At 34.3% G+C, this 12393-nt stretch overlaps 1 protein-coding gene across 6 annotated transcripts in view; it reads left to right on the top strand.

Annotated features, from left to right (window-relative positions):
- The window catches only part of PAPOLA (poly(A) polymerase alpha), a 60298-nt gene that overhangs the window by 22082 nt on the left and 25823 nt on the right, over positions 1–12393 (top strand). For all 6 annotated transcript variants that reach the window (XM_044231239.1, XM_044231237.1, XM_044231235.1 and 3 more), the window contains exons 6-12: positions 388–441; positions 2841–2952; positions 3631–3720; positions 3811–3949; positions 5493–5565; positions 6887–7007; positions 7933–8017. In XM_044231239.1, the coding sequence (XP_044087174.1) occupies positions 388–441; positions 2841–2952; positions 3631–3720; positions 3811–3949; positions 5493–5565; positions 6887–7007; positions 7933–8017 (674 nt within the window). The remainder of the gene's footprint in view (positions 1–387; positions 442–2840; positions 2953–3630; positions 3721–3810; positions 3950–5492; positions 5566–6886; positions 7008–7932; positions 8018–12393) is intronic.

Genomic DNA, 12393 nt, shown 5'->3' with positions numbered 1-12393 from the left:
TATCTGATTCAAGAGCCTAGTGTTTTTTTTTTTTTTTTAAAGATTTTATGTATTTATTTGACAGAGAGAAATCACAAGTAGATGGAGAGGCAGGCAGACAGAGAGAGGAGGAAGCAGGCTCCCTGCTGAGCAGAGAGCCCGATGCGGGACTCGATCCCAGGACCCTGAGATCATGACCTGAGCCGAAGGCAGTGGCTTAACCCACTGAACCACCCAGGCGCCCGAGCCTAGTGTCTTAAAGCTAGTTGTTGAGAACCTAGTCTTTGTCAGGCATTATGCTAATATTTTTAAACAATTTCAAATGTCTCATTCACTTAAAAGAACTAAAACTAGGATAGGTCTGATATGTAGTTTCAGAGACACTGAACTCCCTTAATCTTCTTACAGGCTGTTGAAGAGGCATTTGTACCAGTTATCAAACTGTGTTTTGATGGGATAGAGGTAAGGTGTAATTCAAATAGACAGTTCTTGCTCTGTATAACATTGATTGTTATAGGTTAAAAATTATTTTAATTGGTAAGTTGCTGTGATACTATTTTTTATCTGTTTTTTAATCTATTTTTATCTGTTCTTTTTAGAAATCAGTTCTAGTCTTTTTTATTTTTTAAAATTTTTATTTATTTTTTTAGAGGGAGTGGGAAGGGAGAGCGAGACTCCTAGGGTGGCTCCACGCTGGGCTCAGTCTCATGACTCTGAGATCATGACGTGGGCCGAAATCAAGAGTCGGGTGCTTAACTGACTGGGCCACCCAGACACCCCAGTTTTAGTGTTTTTGTTTTTTAAAGAGATTTATTAGAGAGAGAATGAGAGAGACGCGCTGGAGGGGAAGGGGGGCGGGAGGGAATCTCGGACAGACTCCTTGCTGAGCACAGAGCCTAGTGTGGGGCTCGATCCCAAGATCCTGAGATCAAGAGGCTGATGCTCAACCAACTGAGCCACCGAGGTGCCCCTTAATCTTTTCTCAAAGAATCTCATGAAATGAAGAGCTAAAATACAGGCAGAAATAACTAAACATTTACTATGAAATGCTTTTACAAAACTGTTCACTCAGCAGGTTTTCCATTTGCAAATTTAAATACTTTTAGTCTTATTAAGGTAGTAATATATTTTTGCAAATGGAACTTTGCCTTGACTTCATTTAAATTAAATATTTAAGAAGTTGAGAGAAAACTGACTGATAGTGTGTATGCTGAGATATTTTCTGGTAGGGGAGGATTTACAGAGTTCAGATTCTTTAGATGATACTCATTTCTGTCTGCTGTTCTCCACATTTGTAGAGAGGGCATTTGGAACAAGCTGTAAGACAGTGAAGCAACTTCAGTTACTTACATTATTTCTGTCATATATAATAGTTCTGGAAAGTCACTGGTAGTGAAAATTGTAAAATTTGGGGAACTGGAAGAATAATCCTTCATCGTTCTGCAAAAAAGGCAACTTCTAATTAATTGCTGCATAAAGATGGCCAGCTTCGTCTTCTTGAAAAGTTGAATGATTAACCTTAAGTAGACGTAAAATGGTAAATTTAATGGAGGTTTGTTCAGGTAGATTTTGCTGTCACTGTTTAAATAAATATAAAACAATGTGTAAGGTAAGGCAGTTTCCTGTTTTCCTCAAAAGAACATTACCAAAGAGGGGGGGATTGTTTTTTTGTGAAAGACCCGACGCAATTGTGTGAACTTTTCAGGATGGAGATGAAGGTCAGATGGTTACTTGAAATACTTAATGTGTTAGTTTTCTGTCCATACATTGTATATAAAAATGACACTATTTTAGGGAATGTTTTTACATTAGAACATTTTAAAAATCACTTTATCCTAACTGAAAATGTCAATATCTGTTGCCTTGCTTTTTGAGTTACATGTTTTTGTAGCACATAATCTTTATTTCTGTCTAAATTCGGGGAGCACCTGAACTTTGGAATCTCTTTCATTTGAACATTTATGCTATACCACAAGTTAATTATTTATAAAAGCATATAGCTGTTTTCTGTTCTGTAGGTGCATGTTTTAAATTATTTTTCACAATAAGCTCTTTTAAAATACTGCCTTCTGAAGTGATTTTCTAAAAAGGCTTATTTCTGGGAGCATCCGGAGTTTTGGAACCATGAAATCATACCCTCAGGAGTAATGACCAAATCCATACTAAGTTTGTTCATACCCTCACCTTTCCTTGGAAAAAAGGGAGGGGTGCCTGTGTGGCTCTGTTGGTTAAGTGTCTGACTCTTCTCAGCTCTGGTCTTGACCTCAGTGTCAGGAGTTCTGGGCCCTGCATTGGGTTCCATGCCCAGCGAGGAGTTGGGGAGGAGTTTGTCGGTTGCATCTATAAGCCTTCAAAATTAGCTAGTGTTTATTTTTGTCTTGTTTCTATTTAATCAAAAGTAAGTTGGGAAAATCTACTGTAATGGTAGATATGTGAGTTCTTAAATACAAGGAACCCCCTTTTTATTGGCAGGTATATTTGGGCTAAATAAAAGGATGTTGGCCTTATAGTTGGGCACCTTTTAATATATAATCCGTTCACAATTTATGTGTATAGAGAACTAAACAGTTAATTTTAAATAGTCTGGTAGTAGATGCATTAACAAATGTAGTATATCCAGTAGATGCATTAGTGAGCATGATTAAAATGAGAGGTATTTATTCAAGTTCTCTTTCATAATGCAGTGTTTTAACATCTGATTAAAATACCTTTGATAAAAATCAGTGGACTTTGGACTTTTGGAGGCACTGTCATATTTATAGTTGATGAGAAGATCTGGATTTAAAGTGTTTTCTTTGTTAAAGAAATGCCTTAAAAATAGTCCAATGGGTATGGAATATTAAGTTTTGTTTTTGTTTTAGATTGATATTTTGTTTGCAAGATTAGCACTGCAGACTATTCCAGAAGACTTGGACTTACGAGATGACAGTCTGCTTAAGAATTTAGATATAAGATGCATAAGAAGTCTTAATGGTATGTTAAAACCTACTTCTGTTTGCATAGTAACAGTTTTTGTCAAATACAAAATAGGTTTTACCTCAGATTTAAAATGGAACTTTTTATAGCCCTGCTGTTTACCCATAGTGAGTCGGATAAAATATGCTTTCCTTAATAGTTAAGACTGCAGAGGGGCTATATGGTAATTTATTTTACTAGTATCTTGCACTGTTACTTCTTTTCTTCCTGGGGCATTTAAAGACGGACATTTGTACTCTATTACTAGTGGTTTAGGTTTCACTGCGTAACCCTAATTAATTGTGATGGTACACTCTTGATAACCTTTTTCAGCTGTTGTGTTTAAAGGGGTTACTTTTGAACACTATTGTATTTACATTTCTATTACCCTGTTCTCAAAGAACAATTCCTGCAAACTTAAGTGGATTAAACCCTTGTCAGTATATCTGGATGGGAAGAAGTTTTAATTATACAGTCAAAGTTTGAGATTAGGCAGATTGTTTGGTTTACAGTAGTATTTGTGATAGGAGATTAAAGTTTTAGATTTTTTATTTGCCTTTTTATTCAGTTAACGTTACTGATTCAGTGAAATAGTTTTTATTTAAGTTTGACATCGGTCTTAGAAAATTGAAAAGAAACATTATCATTAAACTTTTGATGATTTAACGTTCTGTTTTTTCACTCCCTGTTAATCAGGTTGCAGGGTAACCGATGAAATTTTACATCTAGTACCAAACATTGACAACTTCAGGTTAACTCTGAGAGCTATCAAACTGTGGGCCAAACGTGAGTTCAGAATTTGTTGGCTAGCTTATTAAAAACGTTTCAACTATTGTTCAACACTGACTTTTCTTTTTGCTTTTCCCTTATCAACAGGCCACAACATCTATTCCAATATATTAGGTTTCCTCGGTGGTGTTTCCTGGGCTATGCTAGTAGCAAGAACTTGCCAGCTTTATCCAAATGCAATAGCATCAACTCTTGTACATAAATTTTTCTTGGTATTTTCTAAATGGTATGTGTTTAGATTATATTAAAATAAAATTGATTGTAGACACTGAAGTTTAGTCTTATTTCTATGACATTTCTGCAGCTGGTTTCAGATTCAAATTTTAGTTCATGATGTAGCCATTTAGGTAGCCTTGGGGAGATCATGTTGTATATAAAATGGCAAACCTAAATTCCTTTCCTTTTCCCTAGCTTTCCCAGGATAGTAAGGCAGGTGTTTTTTTTGTGCTTCCATTTCCTCTAAATAAACCCAGAATTTTAGCCGTCGTGCCTGCTAAAAGCCAATTAATTTATATCAGTTTTAGGAAGTATGGATGAAACTACATATACCACTTCTTTTACTCTTCGGACTCTTCTGAATCTGTAGCTCGTTTCTTGGAAATTTTTTTTTTCTGCTTTCAGCTGCCCATTTATCTCTGGTAAAATATTAAAAATGTATATAAAAAGCTTTTAAGAATAACTATAAATGTGTAAAAAGTAGCAATTTTGTCATCCCTTTGAGATTAGCTGTTAAAGCAGGAGAGTTTGTTTTTTAAAGCGTCTTCATTTCAGCATGTTCACATTTGTCAATCATTTCTTTTAAGAAAAGTAAGCTAAAAAAATGATTGCCAATTCATATTAGTTGCTTTGGCCTAAAAGATTAGGTTTCTTGGTTTTTAATCAAATTGATCTTTGAGATCTGTCTTTCCACTCAGTACTTGCCAAACCTTGTACCTCCTCCCTCTGCAAAAATAGTTCTTTTTTAGTTATTTTATACAAATTTAAGTTATTAGAGATTTATAATATAGAACTTTGCCCCACTTTTCAGTACACATTCTGTTATATACAGATCTGATAGTGCTTAATCACATTTCAGTTTTGATGAGATGTACTAAAGAGTGTCATAATTTCTGTAATGCTACACATACATAGTAAATAATATTTCTAAGAAGCTAAGCTTGCTACGAAGGATGGCAAATATTTTCGAATTTTTAATCTCTTCGCTAAAGAACCGAGGTAGCTAACTTGTAGAATGCGTCTTGAAAACAAAGTTATTTACATCACAAAGTTTCATCACACATATTCATGTTAGAGCCTTTAGGTTGTGAGATAAAATTTCCCTAATCCTTCTCTGTAATTATTCATATTCCTTTGCCGAAATGAGTTAACTTTTTCACCCTCACTTGACTTTGGATGTAGCCAGTATGAGGCTAGGACTTTTGTCTTTCAGGAGGGGTTTATCCTGTTGAAGGTTGAGGTGAACACATCGGATGTCTTGGGATAGTATTTTCTAATTTAAATAGTGCTTTTTTCAGTTCTTTGAGAGTCAGAGAAGATGTATGACTTACCAGCCTGAGAAAGCTACCAGATGGTTTAAGTTGATTTCATAGTTAGAGGAAAAGTATTTGAAGTAGTCTTGACATCAACAGATTAGGAGTAAAAGATGATGAATATCAAGAGGGCAGAATGAATGAAGAAGGATCACCTTCACAAATGCTGTATGTTTAACAAAATACGTTTAGATGGTAATATCCAATAGTCTTATCAAGTGCTACAATCTTTTTAAACAGGGAATGGCCAAATCCAGTGCTATTGAAACAGCCTGAAGAATGCAATCTTAATTTGCCTGTATGGGACCCAAGGGTTAGTGTATTATTTTTTCCCCTACAAATTCGCACTGTGCAATAACGAGTAAAAATCATCTGCATAATCTTCAGGGAGACCTCCCGTCCTTTTATGTATGAGTGGACATGTCCGTATTACACTTTCTTCTAGATAACCTCAACTATAATTGTCCTCTGATGTGAGAAGCATAATTATGTACCCTGTAAACTCCTTTTAATTGTATATAGTTTATAATATCAAGTTCACTAACATTTTTAATTTATTCTATATAGAACTACCTTGTAAGTCAAAGTTTGTGTGGGCATTTGTGCTTAAAAAAAATAAAAGGATACTCAAAATCCCTGTATTTTTTTATTTGATCTAAATATTCTGTTAAAATTGGGTTGTAGTAGGAAAACTGTTTAACGTTTACATGTGGCAGATAACTTCTGAGCAGTATCACTCTAATTACTATGATGTAATTGTAAAAATTGGTTTGGATATTTCAGATTACAAAAACCTGGTTGGGATAAAAGAAGAGCTTCTGTTCTGCTTTTGGGGAACCGCTTACGCAGTTTAGATGTTAACAACATGCACTTTATTAATTGATAAAAGAAATAGAGGTTTCAGTAAGACTTTCAGGTCTATAAAATTCTATTTTTCTCCAGTAATTTCCTATTTTATTACAGTATTGAAAATTATGACCGTTTTAAGTCTGTTAATTACATCAAGCTATCCGTTTTCAAGTTTTCCAAACCTCAGTCATTTAATTTTGGAAGGATGTGAATTGATAGTTTCCTTTGTGGAAATATGTCAATTATCATTAGTATACAGGTTAAGATAAGTTACTAAGTAATTTCATTTTTTCTTAAAATGATAACACAGATAATATAGCCTCAGAATGTTTTAAGAAGCTTATACTTCCTAGAAGTTAATGATGTATTAAAAACTGTGTTTCCATTTTGTTTAAAATTTGTTTTGCACAGAACACTATTTAGTATGACATTTTTAAAAAGTGTAATTGTGTGTGCATCCCCATTTCTGTTGTTGAAAAAAGAAAAACTAAACATCAGTAGATGCTCAACTAGAACCTTTTTTGCTTGGCAGGCACACTGTTTCTAGTAAGATTGCCAAAATAGTCATGCCCAAATGATCGAAGCAAACCTTTAGTTGAGACCAAATCTCGGATTCTGTGAAGAATTCCTATAAAAACAATGTCGCCTTCCATGGTTTTTCTTTCTCAACTCCAGCTATGAATGACGTAAAATGTAATCATTGGTTCAGTTTAACAAGGGGTAAAAAGTCCAAGTGTCTGTTGCATATGTACTTGAAGAAACTGATTGGCTGTTGTTGTATGTAGGTAAACCCCAGTGATAGGTACCATCTTATGCCTATAATTACACCAGCATACCCACAACAGAACTCCACGTACAATGTGTCCGTTTCAACACGGATGGTCATGGTTGAGGAGTTTAAACAAGGTAAGTGTTTATCCTTATGCTCTCCTTTATACACGAAGGATCTACATACCATTGTAGACCCAGTAGTTGGCTATGCAGTTTAAAATGAAGAAAGCAGTCACTGAAGTGGGTTTTGGTGTTTATTGATTACAGTATGTATTTGAGAATTGACTTGAAAAACTCAGTTTTTATCCTTTGAGGCCAATTATTTTTGATTATAGACTAGAAAGTTAACCAGTTTAAAGCTCTCCCCTTAGGTGGCTCTTTATGGGCTACTTTTAGTGCTGTGCGGTTGCCTTGTAAAGTTTTAAAATGATACCAGCTTGTCTCCACTGGTGACAAAAGAGATGCTTTTAGCAAGCTATATACTTTGAGTAGGATTGGGGCCAAAATGCCTGTTATTTGGAAGAACCTATAAACTTTCTGAATCCCAGCAGTACTGTTCCAATTTCATTGCCAAAAATGGTCTTTGAGGGAAGTAGCTGGAATAGGATTATTTGATTTGATTGATAATAGTCATGGAAAGAGAAGTAGCTGTACCACTACCAACTTCAAACTTAAGAGTGTAAAATTCTTTTCTCTTCATGGGAGAATGTTGCTTAGAAACATCAGGAAGCTTGTTTTTAGAGAGGCCAGAATCAGAGCTTATGGGAAATTTTCCTTTCTTGGTTAACTGCAGTGCTTCACTTTTTGGAGAGAGCCATCCTATGAGCATGGCATTTAGAGTAATGGTAATTTACCAAAAATCTGGCTCTCAAACTTCTCCACCTTTTTGAAAAGTGTTTATGTGAGAATCTCTGTCCTCTAAGGTCATAGACTGAAATTGCTGTTTGTTAAAGTTAACGATTTTAGGATTATAGTGAATGCATGTGGTATGTTTAAGATCTTTAACATTCTAGATTGTTAGACTGAAGCATGCCAACATTCTAATATGTTTTTAATTTAGGTCTTGCTATCACAGATGAAATTTTGCTGAGTAAGGCAGAGTGGTCCAAACTTTTTGAAGCTCCAAACTTCTTTCAAAAGTACAAGTATGTATTTTAAGGCATGTCAGACATGTTGCTCTCTTAAGTAATGGTTTAATGGTAGCGTATGTGACATCTCTTCTTGCTAGACTAACGTAGTTTTAAAATTTTCCTTTAAACATCTTCCATAGAATTTTCCTTCCTGTCACAGAGGGTGTACTGTTTTTAGTAAACCCTTTATTTTTCCTTTGTTGAGGAGAAGTGTAGCCCCTATAGTTGGCTGCCTGGTGTAACCGAACCTCCTACATTTGTAGCAACACTAGTTCTGTAGGCGTCTTTAAGTCATCACCAGAACACTCAATCCATATGCCTTGGCAGAGGAGTGAGCAGTTAAAATCTGTAGTTACTGTTCTCTCTTAGGAAACGAAGTATTTTGCAAGTTCTGGAAACTTACCATTGAGATTCTATATAACCATAAGCAGAGCTAATAAAATGCGGACATAGAGTCAGTGAAGTGTTTCCATTAGTTATAGCACATGATTGGCCTACCATTTTCCCCTAATGTTAATAAAGCCCCTCAGATATTTCTACAAATAATTTTCTTGGAATCTAAGTGGGTGTAATATTTTTTACGAATGGTTTTAATATAATGATTTAATACCTTAGTACAGGATAAAAGCCTGATTGTGTTGGTTTTGATGAAAATTGTAAGCTATAATAAATCTTACTTTTTAAAAAAACAATGGACTTGCACTTTTATTTGCCCTGAGCTGAAAACTTGCCAAAGTCCCACTTAAAATTTTTTTCTTTAATGCTTGAAACTTTCCTGACCATTTGATCTTGTGTTGGATTGTGTTTTGTAATAATCTAAGCAAGATTGCTTTATGCTATTTCCCCAATTAAAAACAAGAATGATGACCTTCATGATGTCTCTGTGTTTTGTTTCTGTATCTTTTGCATGAAAAAGCAATATGGAGCCAGCTTAATTGTTGTGTTCTGGGAGCACTGCGTTGTCAGTAAATATTTAAATAGCATAACATTGAATGCTCTTGTTTATTACTTATTCCCCATAAGTTGTGCTTTTCCATTTGGCGGATAACTTTTTTTGTTGTTTTTTATTTTAACTGATGTTGAGGAAGTACCTTTGAACATTTAAACTAATAAACACATATTCTGATATTTAAGACTACAACATCAAAGTATGTAATTGCTTGTATGGAGAATAAGGAAGAAACTGGTTTTTTAGAAAAATACCAGCATCTTTTAATACCTGAGAATCAAAGACTAAGCTAGAGTCATTCTTTTTCCTGTCTCACTTCCTCATAGGACTAAGGTGGGTAGAAAGAAGTTTCTGAAAGTACTCAAGTGGCTTCCTTCACTTGAAAGATTAATTGTTGAAATTGAAACCTTGATAGTGTCATCTGTTTGAATACATTTGCATTACCATAACTTCGAAGGTTTTTTTTTTGAACCTTGTTTAATCTTTAGTCTTTTAGAAGTTTTAAGTTGTCCTGTACGCCAAATAGTACTTATGAAGTCTTCAGTGGACTGAATGAAGGATCATAGATTATTGTCTTTAGTGAGTTCTCTTGAAACAAATCATTTTAGATGATCAAAAACTTCACAAGCATGATTAGGTTTGAGGAGGTAGCAACAAATAGAGGAAATTATATCATAAAATTTAAGTTTTAGCTGTGAGTCCCGAGAAACCGGATTTGAAAACGTGACAGTAAGGGGCTCGTTTTATCTATATCAAATCCTGTTTATATTTTTAATTTCTCCAAAAATGTCCTCTCTATAAATATCTAGTGCTTACTATCATTAGAATGTAGAGGTAGTCATTGATTTGAATTTTTCTTTTAACATATCAAACGTAATACCCCCCAGATCGGCTGTACAACTGAATTGAAATCCTTCGTTTTCTCTTGAGTCTAAGTTGGTTAAGCCTTGTTTGAAGTATATCCTGAAAGTAGTGCCATTTGTTAAATATTAGATTTTAAATTGTAATATACCTACCTATCATTCTCAGAAGGGAAGGAAGCATGGGAAAATTTCATTTTCTTAAAAAAGCAGACAAGTCATCTTCCAGAAGATATCAGAGATATCAGTGTTCCTTGAGAAAAAGGGGTAGCATTGCTTTGTGCAATTTTAAATAACTATAAGAAGACATTTTTCATGTTTTTCCTTTAAGATAATTCAGGTTGACACGTAGCAGTAAAATCATCATTCACATAGGAAATGTGAATACTTACTTCAGGTATTCCATTTCACTAGGAAAAAGAGGAAGGAAAGGTAATAGCAAGAGGCCAGCATGTTTTCTAAGGGATAAGATTATTCATGATTTCAAGGAGTATGTGTGAATAGACGAATTTAGCCTTAAAATGTTTTAAAAACTTAAAATACTGAACTTTAACTCTTGGGTCCCGAGTTACAAGGATTTTTCTCTAAGATAATTAGATTTTTCAGTGCACATATTTGAGCTATAATCTACCCAGGTAAAATATTAATGTGATGAAATGGCCAGGAAACCTGCTTACATATTATTTTTTGGGTAAATAAGGTATTTATTAGGTTATTAGGTAATAAAAGCTGCTAAATTGTTCTTAAGAATTTTTAAATAGGTTTTAATTCATTGGAGATGTATTTTTATAGTAAAATTTTTTATTGGAAACTGGAGATCTTTAAATTTGGGGGAAAGTTAATGACTTGCATTAAGACTTGAGAGTGTCTCCTGAAGGCATTTGAGTATCTTGAGCAAATAAATGATGGTGGCAGTTGGAAATTGGAGATCACATTTTTTGGGACAGCAATAAAAAATACGTAGTCTAAATTTAGAAATACTTCTTGGTCTCTCTGTTTTCTGATAGGGACCTTAGGAATTGAATACCAGTTCTGGTTTTTAAAACTTAACAAATTTGGTTGGTATTTTGGTTTCAGTTTCTTAGCCGGATAAGTATTTGTTTTTATAAATGGATTCCTAATGGCAGGTTGTTTCTGTTAAACTTAATTGTATTTTATATATCCTTTTTTGCTTAAAATTGCTTAGATGTGGCTGAGTAAAGGACATAACCACACTCCCCAGGCCTCCCTCATTACAATAAGTACCAGAGGTGAAGTGTTTAAATTTCAAAATTTTAAACTTTGAATTCCACCAAAATTTTGTTCAAATGGATTGTATGTTTTGCCTTTGTAAATAGAGAACATTGTGCATCATTTGTTGAAGACTCAGGTGGTGATTAAGAACATCCATTTAAAAAATAGTGTGGTAAGAGTAGTTTAGAGACTGAGAGACTTTTGTCCCTGTCCTAGGTGAATGCAGACAACTTTGCTTTTTGTGCACATGCCTGCTTTTTATAGTTTGTTGTCTCTCATTGTAAGTTGTCACGCTTCTGTCAGAGAGCTCTTCTCCATCTTCCTCCCCACCCCCCACCTGCCCAATCTGCTCAGGTTGCTGACTGAGCTCGTGAGGATTTTAGTGCATTTAAGAGAATTTAAGGGCTCTGAGAGTGGGTTTCTGTGTTTGTAAAATGCATGAGCTTTTAGTGCTTTTATGTGACTTTTATTAACTTCTGTTTATTTGAGCCGCCTGTGTTTGTTCTGTATATTTGGTTTGGTCCAAATAATGCTGAACAAATTTAAACTGGTGGTAAGGGAAGTATTGGTCTATATGGATTTGAGCTGCATATTCACATATATGTCTACATGTTTTCATATTTATACATACTACCTCTGTTACCTTGTTGATAAATACTTGAAGTTAGATCATTTGAGCTTCACTTTTTCCCTGCCACTAAGAGGCCTTACCCTATGTTACAGATGACGTACATAAACAAGTCTCACTTGGCTTACATAGTTAGGAAGAATCATAACTGTTTTTCAAGTACTTAATGAGAGTAAATAATAAGTAATCAAATGGAATATTTTAAGGAAGAATGGTTAAAAAATGCTTTAACTTGCCAAATTCCCACTGTCCCTAACCTAAACATCTCTCTCTGTCTTTCTCTCTCTCTTTTTTTTAATGGCTAATTTGAACTGGCCTAGGTCAGACATTTGATTTTGGTCCGAAACCTTATTTATAATATGTGAAAGATAAGGGTTTCAGCCTTTTTTAAAAAAAAAGAATTAACTAATTAAAAAATTTCCATCCTACTCTGGTATTTCAGACTAGTGCCCATACTAGGTAATGTCAGTTTGCCTTTTTTGTGAGGTAGTTTCTAGTAAGAAGTTTGGCTTCTTGCACCTCTAAAATGGGTTCTGTGGAAGAGTACGTTGGACTGGACTTTTTTAATATCATAAAATTACATGAATTATACTTTAGTTCTAAATAGTTTGTTTTAAAAAGACTTAAATTTTTAGTATTTGGTTATGATGGCATTTTATAAAATGAAAACTTGCCTTTTCTCCAATTTAATGGAATTGGATTCTGCATAAAAATCAGATTT

The sequence above is a fragment of the Neovison vison genome, chromosome 13 (genome assembly GCF_020171115.1).
Source record: "Neovison vison isolate M4711 chromosome 13, ASM_NN_V1, whole genome shotgun sequence".
In the NCBI taxonomy this organism is placed as follows: domain Eukaryota; kingdom Metazoa; phylum Chordata; class Mammalia; order Carnivora; family Mustelidae; genus Neogale; species Neogale vison.
Note: the sequence above shows the minus strand (reverse complement) of the source record. Positions and strands in the feature narration are given on the sequence as shown.